At 44.5% G+C, this 20339-nt stretch overlaps 1 protein-coding gene across 2 annotated transcripts in view; it reads right to left on the bottom strand.

Annotated features, from left to right (window-relative positions):
• The window catches only part of LOC116970348 (genetic suppressor element 1-like), a 170355-nt gene extending 150049 nt beyond the window's left edge, over positions 1 to 20306 (bottom strand). The window contains exon 1 of one of the 2 annotated variants that reach the window (XM_033017021.1): positions 19819 to 20306. In XM_033017021.1, the coding sequence (XP_032872912.1) occupies positions 19819 to 19855 (37 nt within the window). In that variant the 5' untranslated portion in view covers positions 19856 to 20306. The remainder of the gene's footprint in view (positions 1 to 19818) is intronic. The other variant, XM_033017016.1, reaches the window with a different exon arrangement.
• Positions 20307 to 20339: the final 33 nt, after the last annotated feature.

The raw sequence follows: 20339 nt of genomic DNA, 5'->3' as shown, positions 1-20339 counted from the left end.
TGCAAATTCATTTGACCCAGTGAGACAACTATGAAAGAAATGAAATAGTTTCTGGTTAGTAATGTGGTCTAGCCCAGTATGCCAACTCTTGGCATGGATAAGGTAATCCGAAGGGCCTATTTCCGTGCTATACTTGTATTAATTCAAGCTTTTACCCAATTTTCATTGTAAAATAACTTCTTCAATTCCTGGCCAACCATCATTCATTCTGTTCCCTAAAATCCACCCAAAATACTCAGACTGAAGAAGGATTTCGGCCCGAAACGTTGCCTATTTCCTTCGCTCCGTAGAGGCTGCCGCATCCGCTGAGTTTCTCCAGCAATTTTGTCTACCTCTGATATTTATTATGTCCATCTATTATACTGAAGACATCCTCACAGAAAAAGCTGCCAACCAAACAAACCTCCATGGCGCAGTATAAGACAAGATGTATTATACTTTATGTTTTTAAGTTATGTTTAAGTTATAGCAACTTCTTAACCTTCAACAGAAGCCTTAATATTTTGTACTGGAAAGTTCAGATTACGCAATTTTATAAAATTTTATTAACATATCAACGGAATGTAATTCGGAAATTGTTAGAAGTAAATGCTATATTCAAAGTAAGTTTAAAAATAAATGCTGGTGGAACTCAATGGATCAGCCAGCATCTGTGGGAGTGACAGTCAATGTTTTGGGCCAAGACTCTGCGCATCAGGCTTTTGATGCAGGCTCACAACTCCGAGCAATGACTATCCTTCTGCCTCCATCGATGCTGCCAGACCTGTTGAGTTTACTCCAGCAGACTGTTTTATTTGGCTTCAGATTCCAACACTTAGTCTCTTTCGCTCATTTATGGAAGGTAAACACTTTAAGGTAGATTTCTATAGAGTATAGATACTCAAGTTTAGGTTGTCACTGACATAAATATTCGGAGATGTTTTTGTATCATTGGCGATTGAGCTGACCAGATTTGAAAAAGCATGAAGTTTTACCAATGTGTTTCAGATTCAGATTTTTCAGATTCAGATTCAGATTCAAATGTTATTGTCATTGTGCAGTGTACAGTACAGAGACAACGAAATGCAGTTAGCATCTCCCTAGAAGAGCGACATAGAATATGAGCAATAAATAAATATATTTACGTGCATACAGTCATAGTAGTGCAATTATTATTTTTTTCCTGGTGGAAGGAGTGTCCGGGGGGGGATTGGCAATCACCGAGGTACAGTGTTGAGTAGTGTAACAGCCGCAGGGAAGAAGCTGTTCCTGGACATGCTGGTCCGGCAACGGAAAGACCTGTAGCGCCTCCCGGATGGTAGGAGGGTAAACAGTCTGTGGTTGGGGTGAGAGCAGTCTTTGACGATGCTGAGCGCCCTTCGCAGACAACGCTTGCTTTGGACAGACTCAATGGAGGGGAGTGAGGAACCAGTGATGCATTGGGCAATTTTCACCACCCTCTGCAGTGCTTTCCGGTCAGAGACAGAGCAGTTGCATACAGTTGGTAAGGATGCTCTCGATGGTGCAGCGGTAGAAGTTCACCAGAATCTGAGGAGACAGATTGACCTTCTTCAGTCTCCTCAGGAGGAAGAGATGCTGGTGAGCCTTCTTGACCAGAGTTGAGGTATTGTGGGTCCAAGAGAGGTTATCGGAGATGTTGACCCCCAGAAACCTGAAGCTGGAAACACGTTCCACCTCCGTCCCGTTGATGTGGATGGGGGTGTGCGTGCCGCCCCTAGACTTTCTGAAGTCTACAATGTGTGTCTACAGGTGTGCAGTCGTAGGTGAAGAGGGAGTAGAGGAGGGGGCTCAGCACACAGCCCTGTGGAACGCCGGTGTTCAGGGTGAGGGTTGAAGAGGTGTGCTTGTCTAACCTAACAGACTGGGGTCTGTTGGTTAGAAAGTCCAGTATCCAGTTGCAGAGGGAGGGGTCGATGCCCAGATTACCGAGTTTGGTGATCAGTTTTGATGGTATAATGGTGTTGAATGCTGAGCTGTAATCGATGAACAGCATTCTTACGTAAGTGTCTCTGTTGTCGAGGTGGGAGAGGGCGGAGTGAAGTGCCGTTGAGATGGTATCCTCCGTACTCCTGTTCTTGCGGTAGGCAAACTGATTGCAACTGGGCGGGTCCACTTTACATATGATTAATCTGCAATTTTTTTAAATTATGTGCTTTCCTCTACTCCTCAAATTCATGACCAGACCAGAGTGGTATTGGTAAAGACGCGATGAGAGAGGAATTACAAGGGTTAGCACAGGTGTAAAAATGAAGGCATATTTCCTGTTTGTGTTCTTTGTTACTCTATTGTGATATGATGCCAGTAATGATTCAGGAATAAAAGTAGTTTTAAAAATGAACAGCAAATGAAATCACCTTGCAATTCACTCTGCCCTATTCACCCTATGCATATTCACCCTGTCTGTATATCAAGATTTTATACACCACGATAAGATCACCCCTCAGCCTCCTTCACTCCAGGAAATAGAGTCCTCATCTGTCCACCCTCTCCCTATAGCCAAGGCCCTCAAGTTATGGCAAATCTTCTCTTCACCCTCTCCAGCTAATTGGAAATGTAGCTGAACTATTTCATGCATAAGCCTTATAACATGGTAGCCCCAGAGATGTTCTAATTCTCATTCAAAGCTTCAGAAGGCAGGGTGATCTATTCCATCTGTTTCTCTTCATGTCAGAAATGTTCTGGACATTGGATTAATGATCCAAATATCTAACCAACAAAATGAATGGACCAGTACAGTTTTTGACTGACTAGCTGGTAAGACCTAGGTCACTGCCAGTTCCAACTTAGTGACTTTGATTGATGAATTTATGATTACTACACAACGTAATTCTGCATTATTGATAGTGTCTTGAGGTATTGTTCATACAATTAAAATAAAGACGTCAGTGAGTTCACTGTGCATTATAATTAGCTCGATACTACTATTATATAGTACAGGTAAAAGTCAAAGCAAAGCAAATCATTATTAATCATAACGGAAACACAATTAAGGATGTGTTGTGTGGATAGATTGCTTATCAGTTCAGTAAGCCAAAAACTACTACTGTACTAAATCTGCTGAGTTTTTATAAAATCAAAAGTGATGTGATTTTTTTTCGAGTTTCAAAAGGAATGAGCAATATTTATATTATGCTCTGTCTGTCCCCCTTTGTAGCCTGTCTTTTCTGACTATATTATTTTCCACCATTAAGCAGCATAATTTAAAACGTATTTACATAGAAACATAGAAAATAGGTGCAGGAGTAGGCCATTCGGCCCTTCGAGCCTGCACCGCCATTCAATATGATCATGGCTGATCATCCAACTCAGTATCCTGTACCTGATACCTTTAGCCACAAGGGCCACATCTAACTCCCTCTTAAATATAGCCAATGAACTGGCCTCAACTACCTTCTGTGGCAGAGAATTCCAGAGATTCACCACTCTCTGTGTGAAAAATGTTTTTCTCATCTCTGTCCTAAAAGATTTCCACCTTATCCTTAAACTGTGACCCCTTGTTCTGGACTTCCCCAACATCGAGAACAATCTTCCTGCATCTAGCCTGTCCAACCCCTTAAGAATTTTGTAAGTTTCTATAAGATCCCCCCTCAATCTTCTAAATTCTAGCGAGTACAAGCCGAGTCTATCCAGTCTTTCTTCGTATGAAAGTCCTGCCATCCCAGGAATCAGTCTGGTGAACCTTCTCTGTACTCCCTCTATGGCAAGAATGTCTTTCCTCAGATTAGGAACCAAAACTGTACGCAATACTCCAGGTGTGGTTTCACCAAGACCCTGTACAACTGCAGTAGAACCTCCCTGCTCCTATACTCAAATCCTTTTGCTATGAATGCTAACATACCATTCGCTTTCTTCACTGCCTGCCTGTATTTATGGTGTTAAAACATCTTGCCTGAACAATGCTCTATCAGGAACATTCCTAGTATGGCACTTCCATCTATTCAAGAACTTCACGTCAATAATAGCTATTATTAGGGTGAAAACATCTATCAGACTTTTGATAATCATTTACTACAGCTTCTTTATAAATAATCTGGAGGTCTTCAGTTAATGAAAATCATCATTTGTTGTATATTTGGCTTTGTCTTTAGAAACGCAAGGCCAAAGATAGACATAAAAAGCTGGAGTAACTCAGCGGGACAGGCAGCATCTCTGGAAAGGAGGAATGGTGACGTTTCTGGTCAAGACCCTTCTTCAGACTGGTTAGGGATAAGGGAAATGAGATATAGATGATGATGTGGACAGATAAAGACCAATGAATGAAAGATATGCAACAAAGTAACGATGATAAAGGAGACAGGCCTTTATCATCATTACTTTATCATGTAAACTGTTTGTAGGGTGAAAACGAGAAGCTAGTGTGAATTGGGTGGGGGAGGGATAGAGAGAGAGGGAATGCCGGGGCTACATGAAGTTAGAGAAATCAATATTCATAAGACTGGGCTGTAAGCTGCCCAAGCGAAATCTGAGATGCTGTTCCTCCAATTTGCGTGTAGCCTCACTCTGACAATGGAGGAGACCTAGGACAGAAAGGTCTGTGTAGGAATGGGAAGGAGAATTAAAGTGTCCAGCAACCGGGAGATCAGGTAGGTTCACGCGGGCTGAACGAAGGTGTTCAGCGAAACGATCGCCCAGTCTATGTTTGGTCTCGCTGATGTATCCACATCTTGAACAATGGACACAGTAGATGAGGTTGGAGGAGGTCTAAGTGAACCTCTGCCTAACCTGAAAGGATTGTTGGGGTCCCTGGACAGTCAAATGAGGAGGTATAGCGACAGGTGTTGCATCTTTTGCGGTTGCAGGGGAAGGTACCTGGGGATGGGGTGGTTTGGGTGGGAAGAGATAAGTTAACCAGGGAGTTGCGGAGGGAACGGTCTCTGTGGAAGGTGGAAAGGGGTGGAGGTGGAGGGATGTGTTGTATGCAACGGCAGACGGGGTGGAAGATAAGGACTAGGGGGACTCTGTCTCTGCACGACTAGGAGAGGGGGAACAAGGGCGGAGCTGCGGGGTACCGAGGAGACATGAGTGAGGGCCTCATCTTTGATGGGAGAGGGGAACCCCCGTTCCCCAAAGAATGAGGGTATCTCGGATGTTCTAGTATGGATCACCTCATCCATGGCGCAGATGCGGCGTAGACGGAGGAATTGAGAGTAGGGGATAAAGTCTTCGCAGGAAGCAGGGTGGGAAGAAGTTTATTTGTGGGAGTCAGTGGGTTTGTAATAGACGTCAGTTAATAGTCTATTTCCTGTGATGGAGACTGTGAGATCAAGAAAGGGGAGGGAGGTGTAGCAGATGGTCCAAGTAAATTTGAGTGCAGATTGATAATTGGTGGTAAAGTTGATAAATCCATGAGTTCTGCATTGGTGCAGGAGGTAGCACCGATGCAGTCATCAATGTAACGGAGATAGAGTTTGGGGATAGGGACTGGAACAGGGATTGTTCAACGTACGCTATAAAGAGGCAGGCGTAGCTGGGGCCCATGCGGGTGCCCATAGCTATGCCTTGAACGTAGGAAGTGGGAGGGGTCAAAGGAGTAGTTGTTGAGGATGAGGACCAGCTCCGCTTGGCGGAGAAGAGTGTTCGTAGAGGGAATTTGGATGGTTCTGCGGTCGAGGAAGAAACGGAGGGCTTTAAGGCCTTCCTGGCGGGAGGTGGAGGTGTAGAGTGACTGAACATCCATAGTGAAGATGAGGGAGTGGGGGCTCGGAAAGCGGAAGTCATTAAAGAGACAACGGGCATGTGAGGTATCTCGGACATAGGTCGGGAGAGATTGGACCAGGTAGGATAGGATGGAGTCAAGGTACATGGAAATCATTTCCGTGGGACAGGAGCAGGCAGTAACAATGCGTCTGCCAGGGCAGTTGTGTTTGTGGATTTTGGGGAGAAGTAAAAAAGGGCTGGGAACTGATAAGGTTGGAGGCTTTGGAAGGCAGACAGCCGGAAGTGATGTAATCAGTAATGGTATTTGAGATTAAGGCCTGGTGCTCATCTGTGGGATAAAGCCAACACTTGTTCACAACCCCCACTGCACTCCAATCCCCCACCTTCTCACGTAATTTGGAAACAGGTCAGGCCATTTTTGAGATCAATTATCATAGTGGAAATTATCACCATTTTCAAGAACACAACTGGCTCCTTCCTCGGTGGGAACTACATCTCACAATGATGTTTGGTTAGGAAGAATTTCTAATTTTCATATCACCAATTCCGTTCAGTGCCGAATATTTAGCAACATGAGAGTGGGTGGCTGTTGGGCTGTGATTTTGTCATTAACCCATTGTCATTAATCCAAACTAGCAGCTGCTCTACAGGCGCTCAAAGCAATTGTAGGCCTTGCCAAAGGGGGACATATTAGTCTAACCCACAGGTTAATTTATGGCCCATTTAAACGGGCTTTTGTTTTCATTTTAATTGAATAAAAATTGCACCAGATAGAATGAACAACATCATTACTGCAATTCACTGGCAAATGACAAATTACTTTTGGGGAGAATTTTCAATCAGGTTACAAGACTATTCAGCATTTTCCCATCATTGGCCAAAAATGTTCAATGCTCTGCATGGGAGTCATATGAAACCAAGCAGCTGGTGAAGGAATGATTATTATGCATTAACCACAATAGTCACAATAGTCTGATTTAGCGTACTTCTTAATGAGGTTAGTAGTCGTAAAAACTCAAGGAAGTGCAGAGCCACCCAGTTCCAGACTTGCTTTTACAAATAAGCAAGAGTTGCAATTGTACGTAGTCTTATCAAGAATACATTAAAATCACCAAAGTATCAAGGTGGGAAACAAAATGTTTATTTTGTTGGCTGCGGAGGCCAAGTCTTTGAGTATTTTTAAAGCAACGATTGACAGATTCTTGATTAGTAAGGCTGTCAAAGTTTAGAGGAAGAAGGCAGGAGAATGGGGTTGAGGGAAAAATAGACCAGCCACAATTGAATGACAGAGTAGACTCGATGGGCTGAATACTGCTCTGGTGACTTTTATGACAAAGTTGGATCTGTTTCAATGTCATACTCAAAAAAATAAAATGTCTTAAAAATATCAAAAAACGGCTTTTTAATCAAAGATTGGTGGTTCAGTGGACAATGTGAAAGGATATCGAAGTTTACAACAGGAGATAGATCAATTGGGAAGGTAGACCACTGAATGGCAAATGGGATTTAACTCTGACAGGTGTGAGGTTGCACTTTGATATGTCAAACCAGCACAGGACTTAAAAAGTAAATTATAGGACCTTGGAGAGTGTTGCAAACAGAGATCTGGGAGGACCGATGCATCTATCCTTATCCTTTATAACTATACAATGCAGAGAGAGAGAGAGAGAGAGAGAGAGAGAGAGAGAAAGGGGGGGGGGGGGAGGAGAAAGACAAAGAGAGAGAGTCTTCATAGTCAAAAACTTCCATCTACTGCAACTGATGGTTACAGAGCGGTAAAGTGCAAGCTTTACCTCTCAAAGAGAGACACCAAAAGATATTGGACACTTAACATGGGAGGAGAGGGTGACAATTTCTCAAAATGTCTTAATGAGAGCTAAACTATCACCACTCACTATTCAATTGCAACTTAATTTACTGTTTACAGATTTGGTCCAATGTATTGGTTGATTCCCTACAGCTTGTCCAGCAAATGTATGTGTAGTCAGAAATTGAAACCACTAGACATTATCACTACTGAAATAAGTGGCTGCCTAAAAAATATATACTCCTTTAGCTTATTATCCAACAATTAGAAGATGGAAAGATCATGAACATAAGAACAGGAGAGGAGTAACCCTTTCCTTCCCATGTCTCTGCAGTACCATTCAGCATAATCATCGATCGATCTTCCACCTTAACACCATTTTCTGGATTTAGGACTTGATTTCTTTAATATCTAAAAACCTGTTGATCTCTATTTTAAGAGCAATTAATAATCGATCCTGTGTTGCCCACCATGGTAGAGAACTAAATGATTCACCATTTCTGAGTGAAGAAATTTGTTCGCATTTCAGTCCTAAAGGGCCTACACATTATTTTGGGACTTTGATTCCAAGTTCAGGACTCCTTAGCCAGAGAAAACATCTACTTCTTATGATTCTAAATTCTAAAGAGATGTAGTCTGCTCAATCTCTTTTTGTATGATTTTCATTTGCTGCACTCTTTCCTAAGAACAGTGTTATGGGAGGATGTTTTGAGTATCAAAACGATGTGATGGTAGGGGTGGAGGAGAAACATTTTGAATCACAAGTGATTCATCACCATTAGCCTGATGCACTCCTTGTTTCATTTCGAAGGCAACAGGTCACAACCCTTTAATCCAACTTTTATTCAACACGTAAAATGAGCATACATGTCAGTGATGTCATCAAATATGGAAAAATTGAAAGAGTAAATGAAACATGCATTTAGGAAAATCAATGTCTGGATCGGGTTTCTAGATGAGTGAAACTACTATCGCCTGACACCTTGCATGTCATTTTAATATTACACTTAACCCATCCCCCTGGATATTCCGGATGAATAAATTAAGGTTTTTGTCAACTAATTACAAATCAGGCTAATTACAAATCAATAACATTAGCCAACTCCGAAACACGAAGCGTTGAGCATTGGGATCCAGATATCACGGACAACTGGCCTCAGTTCTCCGCTCACATCTGGCAGTGCTCTCTGTCTGAACCTGAGGGCACGGAGTGGTTTTGAAAATGGGAGGCTGAGCGATCACTGTTCACTGGCCTTGGGGGTACCCGGCGAGGAAGTGGGGCAACCGAGTGAGGGAGGGTGTGGGTGGGGGGTGTACCCCTCCCAAGGGAGGAACTTTTTGAAATTTGATGTATTAAAATCATGTTTTAGTGCACCGTAGAAGTATGATTTCAATGTTTTTTGTTTGAAGTGTTTTTAAGAAGTAACTTTTTAAGGGGTAACTTTTTCCACACAAAGGGTGATGGGTGTATGGAACAAGCTGCAAGAGGAGGTAGTTGAGGCAGGGACTATCCCAACATTTAAGAAACAGTTAGACTGATACATGGATAGGACAGGTTTGGAGGGATATGGACCAAAAACACGTAGTGTACCTGGGACATGTTGGCGGGTGTGGGCAAGTTGCACCAAAGGGCCTGTTTTCACACTGTATCACTCTATGACAACATTATACCTCCCCCATGCATGAATGCTTCAAAATCAAGTGGTCGAGTTTTATTGCATATACTCAAGCATAGAAACATAGAAAATAGGTGCAGGCATAGGCCATTCGGCGCTTTGAGCCAGCACTGCCATTAAATATGATCATGGCTGTTCATCTGAAATGAGTACCTCTTTCCTGTTTTTCCCCCCATAATCCCTTGATTTCGCTAGCCCCAAGAGCTAAATGTAACTCTCTCTTGAAAACATCCAGTGAGTTAGCCTCCACTGCCTTCTGTAGCAGAGAATTCCACAGATTCACAACTCTCTGCATGAAGAAAGTTTGTCCTCATCTCAGTCCGAACTGGCCTACCCTTTATTCTTAAACTGTGACCCATGGTTCTGAACGCCCCCAACATCGGGAACATTTTCCCTGCAGTTACAGTAAGAGAAAATCTAGCAGGCAAGCAGGATGCTTTCTCCAACCACCCCATTTGAAAGCCATTATCTTCCACCGTTTCTACCCAGTGCTTGGTACCTACTTCCAGCAGCCACAGGTTGTCCTCCAGGATGCCACAGCCTGATCCATGCCGGTCACCTGGGCGAATTCGGCACAGAAACTCTCACGGCAGCGGTGCAACGCTTCATTCCCGGGATGGCGGGACTGTCATATGCGGAGAGAATGGAGCGGCTGGGCTTGTACACTCTGGAGTTTAGTGGGTTGAGAGGGGATCTTATTGAAACATGTAAAATTGTTAAGGGTTTGGACACGCTAGAAGCAAGAAACATGTTCCCGATGTTGGGGGAGTCCAGAACCAGGGGCCACAGTTTAAAAATAAGGGGTAAGCCATTTAGAACGAAGACGAGGAAACACTTTTTCTCATAGAGAGTTGTGAGACTGTGGAATTCTCTGCCTCAGAGGACGGTTCTCTGGATACTTTCAAGAGAGAGCTAGATAGGGCTCTTAAAGATAGCGGAATCAGGGGATATGGGGAGAAGGCAGGAACAGGGTACTGATTGGGGATGATCAGCCATGATCACATTGAATGGCGGTGCCGGCTCGAAGGGCCAAATGGCCTACTCCTGCACCTATTGTCTATTGACGCCTCTGACGGCCCTGAGGCTTGCACTGAGGCTGCTCCATGGCTGGAGCTGCAGCGAGTGACTCGCCAGCCCGGCAAACACTCACCAGCCCCGGCTCGTGGTCCGCATCTGTCCCCGCTACTGCTTCTTCCATCCCTCCCTCAGCCCCGGCTCTCCAACACCCGCGGCCCATTCACTTTATATGAGTTTTGACGTTTTCGTTGATCACAGAATTTCTCACGACAGAGCGTGAGAAATTTGTGATCAGCATGAGAGCGTGAGAATTTGCCCAAATGCGTGAGTCTCACGCTCAATGCGTGAGAGTTGGCAGCCATGAAATAGGTACTGACTGTCTACCCTATCTGTGGCTTTCATAATTTTATATACTTCTATCGAGTCTTCCTTCAACCTCCAACGTTCCAGAGAAAACAATCCAAGTCTATCCTGCAGCTGAAAACCTCTAATCCAGGCAGCATTCTGGTACAATTCTCTCTCCAAAGCTTCCAGATCTTTCTTGTAAGGGGGCGACCAGAACTGAACACAATACTCCAAATGCGGCCTAACCAAAGTCCTATAGAGCTACATCATGACTTCCTGAATCTTCAATGCCCCTAGCAAAGTATACAATATGCCTTCTTTACCATCCTATCTACTTGTGTTGCCACCTTTATGCTGTTAAGGGTCTTGCCATTAACTGTATACTCGCTATTTACGTTCAACCTCCTAAAGTGCACCACCTCACACTTGCTTGGGTTAAACTCCATCTGCCATCTATGCCCATTTCTGCAGCTGATCTATATTCCATTGTATCTTCTGATGGCCTTCCTCACTGTCTGCAACTTGTTCAATGATACAATGAATCAATGGTTTCTTTATTGTCACGTGTACCAGGTACAGTGAAACACATTTTTTGCATGCAGATCCACAAGACTATCCTCATCCATAAGTACAATCCCGGTCAGTACAGTATGCACAGAATAGCTCACTGAGTCTATATGCAAAAGGTGCCATTTTGGTGCCACCTGAACATTTACTCAACAACCAATCTCCATTTACATCTAGGTTATTTATACACTGTATATCAAATACAGCAGAAGTCCCAGCACAGATCCCTGTGGAACTCCTTGGGTCAAAGACATCCAGTCAGAATATCTACCTTCCACCACAACCCCCAGTCTTCCATGAATAAGCCAGTTCTAAAGCGAACGTTTTTGTGAATCCCAGACATCTTAATCTTCTGGATCAGCCATACCACGAGGGACCATATCAAAAGCCTTACAAAAAAAAAACAACATCCACTGCCCTACCTTCATCAAACTTCTTAGTCACCTCCTCAAAAAAACTTAATCAAGAGATTAGGGCGGCAGAGTTGCTGCCTTACAGCTCTTGCAGCGCCGGAGACACGGGTTTGATCCTGACTATGGGTGCTGTCTGTACGGACTTTGTACATTCTCCCCGTGACCTGTGTGGGTTTTCTCCGAGATCTTTGGTTTCCTACCACACTCCAAAGACGTACAGGTTTGTAGGTTAATTGGCTTGGTATAAGTGTAAATTGTCCCTAGAATGTGTAGGATAGTGTTAATGTGCAGGGATCACTCGGTGGGCCGAAAGGCCTGTTTCCGCACTGTATCTCTAAACTAAACTAAAGTTAGTGAGACACAAGCTACCACCAACAAAGCCATGCTGGTTATCCCTCCAAATGGGAGTAAATCCTCTCAAAGAATTCTCTCCAAAACCACTTCCAAAAGACGTGGTCTGCATTTATTGACTTACTACAAGTATAAGGTGCAACGGTAATTTAAAAAATAAATGGTGCCAGGATCTGGTAATGGGGGATGAAAAATATGGTTGGTATATCGCTTTTTGCGTGTTTTTTTAAAATAATAAAGCAATTATTTCTCTTTCTTTCTCTCTTTTCTAGGGTCTATTTCTTAACTTTCTTCCCTAACTCTTTCTCTAATGGGCTTTTTTTTCAACACTTTCTACCACTATCACGATTCTTTCTCACTTTCCTTACTTCCTTTATTTCTATCATTCCTAAAGCTCAAAAAATGAAAGGGTACAACAAATGTAATAAGATATATGTGGCCTGTACTACTGTAATTTATTGTACTTCTAATTAAATAAAAAAAAAAAAAAAAAAAGAATTTTCTCCAATAAATTCCCTACCGCTGATGTGAGGCTCACCGGCCTATAGTTCCGTGGATTTTATCTACTTCCTTTCTCAAACAAAAGAACAACATTGGCCACTCTCCAGTCCTCTTGGGGGTTAGACAAAAGTGCTGGAGAAACTCAGCGGATGCAGCAGCATCTATGGAGCGAAGGAAATAGGCAACGTTTCGGGCCGAAGCGTTGCCTATTTCCTTCGCTCCATAGATGCTGCTGCACCCGCTGAGTTTCTCCAGCACTTTTGTCTACCTTCGATTTACCAGCATCTGCAGTTCCTTCTTAAACACTCCAATCCTCCGGGACCTTGCATGTGACTGGATAGGTAACAAACCCTCATACTTTTGTATATGAGTTGAGCTTACAGTCATTGGAGTTTAAAAGACTTGGATCATAAAAGCTTGGAGGGAGATTAACAGGGTGAATTCTCAGAGGAAGTTTCCCATAGTGGGGTCATTAAACATGAGGGGACATAATTTCAGAATACCGCAATCGTTCATATTAGATGGAGATGAGAAGGTATTTGTATTCAGAAGGTCTTGAATCTTGGGAATTCTCTGCTCCATGTGGCTGTGGAGGCAGGGTCATTGAACATATTTAAAGCAGAGCTTGCCAAACATTTAACTCGTAGGAGAATCAACAGTATAGGGAGAACGGGAAAGTGATACTGAGGCCAAGATTGGATCAGCCATGATCTTATTGAAATGTGTGCAGCAGATTTGAATGACCTACTCCTACTGCTGTTTTTATGTTCCTAACTCAAACCAGAAAACGAATACTATTTCTGTAGCAGATTTTTGTGTTAACTGAGACAGCAGGGGATCCTATGCCAAGTAATAACGATAGGGTAATAATCCCCATAGTCTAAAAATATATATATATATGGTTCAGTGTTCAAGAATGAACTGCAGATGCTGGAAAATCGAAGGTAGACAAAAGTGCTGGAGAAACTCAGCGGGTGCGGCAGCATCTATGGAGCGAAGGAAATGGGCAACGTTTCGGGCTGAAACCCTTCTTCAGACTGATGCAGGGTGGTGGGGAGAAGAAAGGAAGAGAAGGAGCCAGAGGGCTGAGGGAGAGCTGAGAAGGGGTGGAAACAGCAAGGGCTACCGGAAATTGGAGAAGTCAATGTTCAGGCCACTGGGATGCAGACTGCCCAAGCGGAATATGAGGTGCTGCTCCTCCAGTTTCCGGTGGTGCTCGCACTGGCCATGGAGGAGGCCCAGGACAGAGAGGTCGGATTCGGAATGGGAGGGGGATTTGAAGTGCTGAGCCACAGGGAGATCAGGTTGGTTAATGTGGACCAAGCGGAGGTGTTCGGCGAAACGATCGCCAAGCCTGCGCTTGGTCTCACCGATGTAGATCAGCTGACATCTAGAGCAGCGGATGCAATAGATGAGGTTGGAGGAGGTGCAGGTGAGCCTCTGTCACACCTGGAATGACTGTTTGGATCCTTGAATGGAGTCGAGGGGGGAGGTAAAGCGACAAGTGTAGCATCTCTTGCAGTTGCAAGGGAAAGTGCCCGGGGAGGGAAGAATTGACCAGGGAGTTATGGAGGGAGCGGTCTTTGCGGAAAGCAGACGGGGGAGAGGGGGGAGATGGGAAGATGTGGCGAGTGGTGGGGTCACGTTGGAGATGGCGAAAATGACGGAGGACTATTTGTTGTATGTGACGGCTAGTGGGGTGGAAGGTGAGGACTAGGGGGACTCTGCCCTTGTTCCGAGTGGGGGGGATGGGGAGAGAGAGCAGTGTTGTCTACCTGATATATGGTTCAGCACTGGCACAGGCATGTTGTAGTCCATGTTGCAGTAATATTTTGTAAAAGTGGAACAATTCAACCTATGTGTAGCAGGATGGCAGGGAGCAAATTAGTCAAACATCTACTTCTCATCGGATGAGCCTGGTTGAAGTGCTAGAGCTGTGTGGAATTCAAATGGCCTGCAACAGAGAGTCGTTACTTTGTCCCTGAATTACCAGACCATGAGATGAAGACTGGTGCCACAGGGTGGAACTCACACAGATACTGTACACTTTGACAACACCTGTTGTCAAACCAATTGAGCAGCCCCATTGAGAAAGACGAGCTTGATGCCCCTGTCCGAGATCACTCTGTTCCCCCCACCAAATGAAACACATTACTCCAACGGACCATAACGAGCACCATATTTAAAATATCTTAACATTATACAATCAAACGTTAACTGATATGAGAAGCATATAATGAAGTAGATGAAAAATTTGGTCATTACAAAATGTCCTTTTGCGCACTTTATCCTTCAGTAGATTACTGAGGCAGCATGGTTACTATCCCGAGAATAGTCATTCCACAATGCCTTCTGACATCTTGTCACCCTGACTCGTGTTTTACTTCAATCGGTACAACAGATACAGCCTTACAATTAGGATTTTACCTTACACATCACATTTTCAAGATTTGTAATCTACGGCCCTCTGCTAATGGAACTGAAGTCTCCGCTCAGCCACTCTTGTCACATTACTAATGCACTTACTCAAAAGCTTTTAAAGCAAAAAAGGAGAGAAATTGGTTTTCTACCTCTTAATTAGGCACCACAGGAAAGTGCTTCATATTCTGACCTTTCATACTGGGCAAACTTAAATTGCACTTTAAAGACAGTAGTTGTGGAAAACAGGAATAATGGTTTACCTAGATCAACAAGATTGCACAAAATAAGTGCAATTTCACACAGTTAAGGCTGTGTCCAATGCAGTTTTGATTTGTGTCAAAATAAGATTGTAAATATTTTATTTTCTTCTCACACTTGATCAGATTGACACTGCAGGCCATCAGAGCGATAAATAAATGGACAGTTCACTGGTGCAATTCAATCATTATGGACCTGGGCCCCAGCTATGCAGCAGCAGTTTAAAATGTTCAGACTGGTGTAGTTGAATAGGTGTGAAGCTGATTCGATCCCTACTGATCTACAGGCAGAGAATGGTTTTAACTCCAGTGTCCCACATGAAATTCATTTGTATTTTGTAGCTCCAAACAAAATACATTGACATGTATCCTGTGATTTTCTTTGATCGCAACATGTTTACAATTCACGTGGAAATTGTTCCATTGTCTTTGATATAAGGGGTCGGTGCAGTTCAAACTGATAGGCATATCAGGTCCTGAAAGCCTTGACCGGCCGACTACACAAGTAAGAAAAGGACTTGAATTCGGATTACAAAGCAAAATGTTTCCATAAATGTCTGGCCTGTATCACCTGCTTTCAAGATATCAATCTATCTGCTGTTTTAATGGTTCAACGTGTACTGTTTTTCGAGGTACAGTGAAATACTTTGTTTGCATGTAGCTCAGCAAGACTATCACTATACATATGCACAACCCCCAGTCAGTAAAGAATTTACAGAAAAGCCCACAAGTCTATATGCAAGACGTGCCATTTGGCACCATTTTACAGTCCAAGCTGCAGTTGGCCACAAAGCCCATTATAGCCGTCACCTCCATTCTAGTCGACCAGCGAACTGTCGACCCTCACTTTGCGTGGCCTCCTTCAGCATTTAATCCTGAAGCGGAAGGTGGGGGGGGGGGGGGGGGAAGACACCCCGGTTCTTCTTTATCCAGCATCCGCCGCTGTCTCCCTCCATCCTCCTCTCCACGGCTTTCCTTTCCAGTTGGGTTCCCAGTTCCATGGCACGAGTCCCAGGTGTGAGGTTGGGATATGCCCATGGCTCACCAGGCTTCCCTTTCCGGGCAGGATCCGGGTTCTGCAGCGGGTGTTCCAGCCCTGCCGTTGGGGTGGGCAGGAATCTTCGGGATTCCTTTCGTGGCTGGCTGGGGAATGCTTGAGCTCAATAAGACACGTAAAATATGAGAGTGAGGCTTGTGGGGTGGCATCACTGATGGTGGGCGTGTTGGGTAAATGACTATGTACGTCAGTATATGCGTGACGTTATACGTTTTTGACGTTTTGATTGTATAATATATCAAGGAAGAAAGGGTAATTATAGAAAGAGAATAGGGTCCCATAGAAATCAATGTGGTCATCTAAATGTGGAGCCACAGAAGATGGGTAAAGTCCTCCATGAATATTTCTCCTCTGTTTTTTTCCGCAGAGAAAGACATGAAGACAAGGGAACTTGGAAAGGTTAATGGCGATGTCTTGAGGATAGTCTGTATTATAGTCGAGGATTGCTGGATGTCCCAAAACATGATGGTAGATAAATCTCCCATGCCTGATCAGATATATCCATTTCATATAATCATTGCATGCTGGTTCACACACAACAAAGGCTTTTCACTGTTCCCGACACGTGACAATAAACTAAACTCATCTGACTGAATTGACCCTTTGGGAAGCTAGAAAAGAAATTGCTGGAGCTCTGGCTGGTATATATGTATCATAGGTAGTCACGGGTGGGGTGTTAGCAGACTGGAGGGTAGTTAATGTGTAGGAAGGAACTGCAGATGCTGGTTTAAATCGAAGATAGACACAAAATGCTGGAGTAACTCAGTGGGACAGGTAGCATCTCTGGAGAGAAGGAATTCAGACTGAAGAAGGGTCTCGATCCGAAACATCACCTATTCCTTCTCTCCAGAGATGCTGCCTGTCCCACTGAGCTACTCCAGCATTTTGTGTCTATGGAGGGTAGCTAATGTTGTGCCTTTATTTCAGAAGGGCCATAATGAACTAGTGACCAGTAAACATAATATCTGTGATATGTGAACCTAATATCTGTGAACTGAGTTATTGGATAAGATTTTAAGGGATAAGATATAAATTAATTTGGAAATCGGGGTTAATTAGGGATAGTCAGCATGGTTTTGTGCGTGGGAGGCACCAATTTGATTAAGTTTTGAAAAATGTTACCAAGAAGGATGGTGGGGGGCAAGCCCGTGGATATAAAGAACCTAAACATTGGCATGGCCTTTGGTAAGCTTCCGCATGGTAGGCTGCTCTGGAAGATTAGATTGCGTGGAATCCAGGAAGAGCTAGCTAACTGGATATACAATTGGCTTCAAGGTAGGATGCAGAGGGTGATGGTGGAGGTTGTTTTTTGGACCAGCGACCTGTGACTAATGGTGTGTCTCAGACGTTAATGTTCAGCCCATTGCTGTTTGTCATCTATATCAACGAGAGGGTCTCGACCCGAAACGTCACCCGTTCCTTCTCTCCAGAGATGCTGCCTGTCCTGCTGAGTTACTCCAGCATTTTGTGTCTATCTATATCTACGATTTGGATGAGAATGCATAAGACAAGACTAGTAGGTTTGCAGATGACACTAATATAGGTGGTATCGTTGACGGTGAAAATGATTCTCAAGATGCGCAGCAGGTGCTTGAACAGCTGGGCAAATGGACAAGGAATGGCAACGTGAGTGTTGTAGAGCACAAGGATTTCAAAGTATACTGTAATCTAAAAATGGCATTGCCAGTAGATAAGGTGCTGACAAAAGCTTTTAGCACCCTACTCTTCATCGAGCAGGAAATTGAGTACAGTAAACCCTCGTTGTCACTGACCATGAGGGGAAATATATGTTATTGCTGATTGTTCATCATAACCAAGTAAGGGATTACCTAGGGTATCATTGTATCAGTAGTGGGGGGAAAAGAACTGCAGATGCTGGTTAGTACACTAAAGAACACAAAGTGCAGGAGTGGGTCAGGCAGCATCTCTGCAGAATGTGGATAGGTGACGTTGCGGGTTGAGAGCATCCTTCAGACACTCGGTCTGGAACTGGACCTGGAATCCAAGTGAGTTGATGGCGTGCAGCGGCTCGGAGAGAGGCGAGGATCGGTGCAATAATTGGTTGCAACCTGCGGGCTACCGGAGTGCAGATAATGGTCGGCGGTGGCATGGGCAGCACCAGGCGTGGCCTGGAAGTGGCCGAGGAAGCTATGCGGGCCGGCGGCGGCGGCGGCAGTAGGTCTGGCCTGGACGCAGCCAGGGAGGCGACGCAGGCTAGAGGGTGGCAATGGCAGTCTGGCCTGGAAACTGCTGAGGAAGTTGTGTGGGCTGGCAGTAGCAGCAGTAGGTCGGGCCTGGAAGTGGCCAGGGAGGGGATGCAGGCCAGGGATGGTGTCGGCAGCCCAGCCTGGTGGTGAAGGTTGGTGGGTCCGCGAGCATTGCCACTTTCATTTCACTGTACATCTCGTATGTGTATTTGACGAATAAACTTGACTTGACTTGACCTCTATAAACTGAAATTCATTATAAAGAGGTCCGTGATAACAAGGGTTCGCTGTATGGAAATTGGGACATTGTTACAGTTGCACAAGGCATTGGTGCGACTGCACTTGCACCTGTGTTCAGTTTTGGTCAACCAGCTATAGAAATATGCCAGAAGCCAGAACAAATGCAAAGACGATTTACTAGGATGTTGCTGGGACTTTATGGAGGGCGTGATGTACAGGAAGAGATTGGGCAGATTAGAACGTTATTCCTTCGACCACAAGAGACTGAGCTGTGGTTTTATAGGTACATACAAATCACGAGAGGAGTAGAGTGAATGTACATGATATGTTTCCCAGAGTTGCGGAAAGATTTCAAAGCGACTCGGGGGACGGTTTTCACACACAGAAGGCGGTGAGTACATGATACCAGCTGCTGCGGGAAGTATATACAAGGAAATGCGGATGTTGGTTTACAAAACAAAACACGTAGTGTTGGAGTAACTCAGCGGGTCAGGCAACATTTCTGAAGAACTTCGTGTCATTTTTTTTGCCATGGGAAGTAGTTGAGACAGGTAAAAGAACAACATTTGGTCAGGTACATGGATAGTAAAGGTTTAGAGGGGTCGGGGTGAACCGCTGGCAAATAGAAGTAAACAAGTTGGGACAATTGGCCAGCATGACGAGTTGGGCCGAAGGACTTATTTCCGTGCCTAATAACTCTACGTATGTAGGGAGGAACTGCAGATGCTGGTTTAAACCGAAGATAGACACAAAAAGCTGGAGTAACTGAGCGGGACAGTCACCCTTTCCTTCTCTCCAGAGATGCTGCCTGTCCCGCTGAGTTACTCCAGCTTTTCGTGTCTATCTTCTGAATAACTACGATATATCTTGCACCACTAACAGTCATATACTGCGCTGTTTTAGTTGACAGAGCGCAGACAGGGACATTTAAATTGCACCAAACTGCCAAAAAAAAAATGACCTGGGAGATAAAGCAACCCAACATACGAGATCGCTCTTCTCTATCCGCTTGGTATTTGCTTCTTTCCTCTTGCCCTTCTTCCTTCTCCCCCTCCTCAGATGATTAAGTGTTGGCGCCTATTGTGTCCATTGCCTGTCGATACATCTGCCTCTCCCCTCTTAAGAAAGAAACAAGCCATTGACTGGTCCAACGTTATTGATGCCGGGTCTGAACTATGGAACATAGGTCCATGAGCACAGAGTTACAATTCTCACCAATGGCTACATTTGAACCGCACAGCAGAGCGATACCAACATAACTGTTTGTACAGTGCGAGGTAAGGAATTAAAATTGATCTTACCTGTGAAGAAGTAGGTTGAAGATTTTAATCCGAACATATTCCGTCTCAGCAAATTTTTGACATGGTTGAAAGAAAAATAACCAGAGGGAAGATCTCTTAATTGCAGCTGCGGGTGTCGGGGAGGTCGTGGTGGGGGGACTTGATAATTCTTGGTACAAAGCAGTGAGAGAGGTCCCCTCGCCACCGTTCAGCCGAGGTCCAGCACAGAGAGCGATCCCCTCGCAAGGTTACGAAGCGCGGAGGAGAAAGAAAGGCTTGTGCTGCCCTCTCGAGTCAGCGGGGGGTCCGCGACACACACACACACACACACAGAGAAAGAAAGAGAGAGAAGAAACAAAAACACGAAGAGACGGGAATGATGCGAGGTCAAAGCGGCAGCATGAAAGGGCCGCGGTTCAGGCTGGCTGCTGCGCCGCCGTTTGGATGAGTGGAAGGAATGGCTGGCACCGGCTGGAAACTCCGGCTCGGAATATGTGGGATGTGGGGGGGTGTCCGCTTTCAAACTCTGGGAGACACCAAGC

This window comes from Amblyraja radiata, chromosome 2, assembly GCF_010909765.2.
Source record: "Amblyraja radiata isolate CabotCenter1 chromosome 2, sAmbRad1.1.pri, whole genome shotgun sequence".
Lineage (NCBI taxonomy): Eukaryota > Metazoa > Chordata > Chondrichthyes > Rajiformes > Rajidae > Amblyraja > Amblyraja radiata.
Note: the sequence above shows the minus strand (reverse complement) of the source record. Positions and strands in the feature narration are given on the sequence as shown.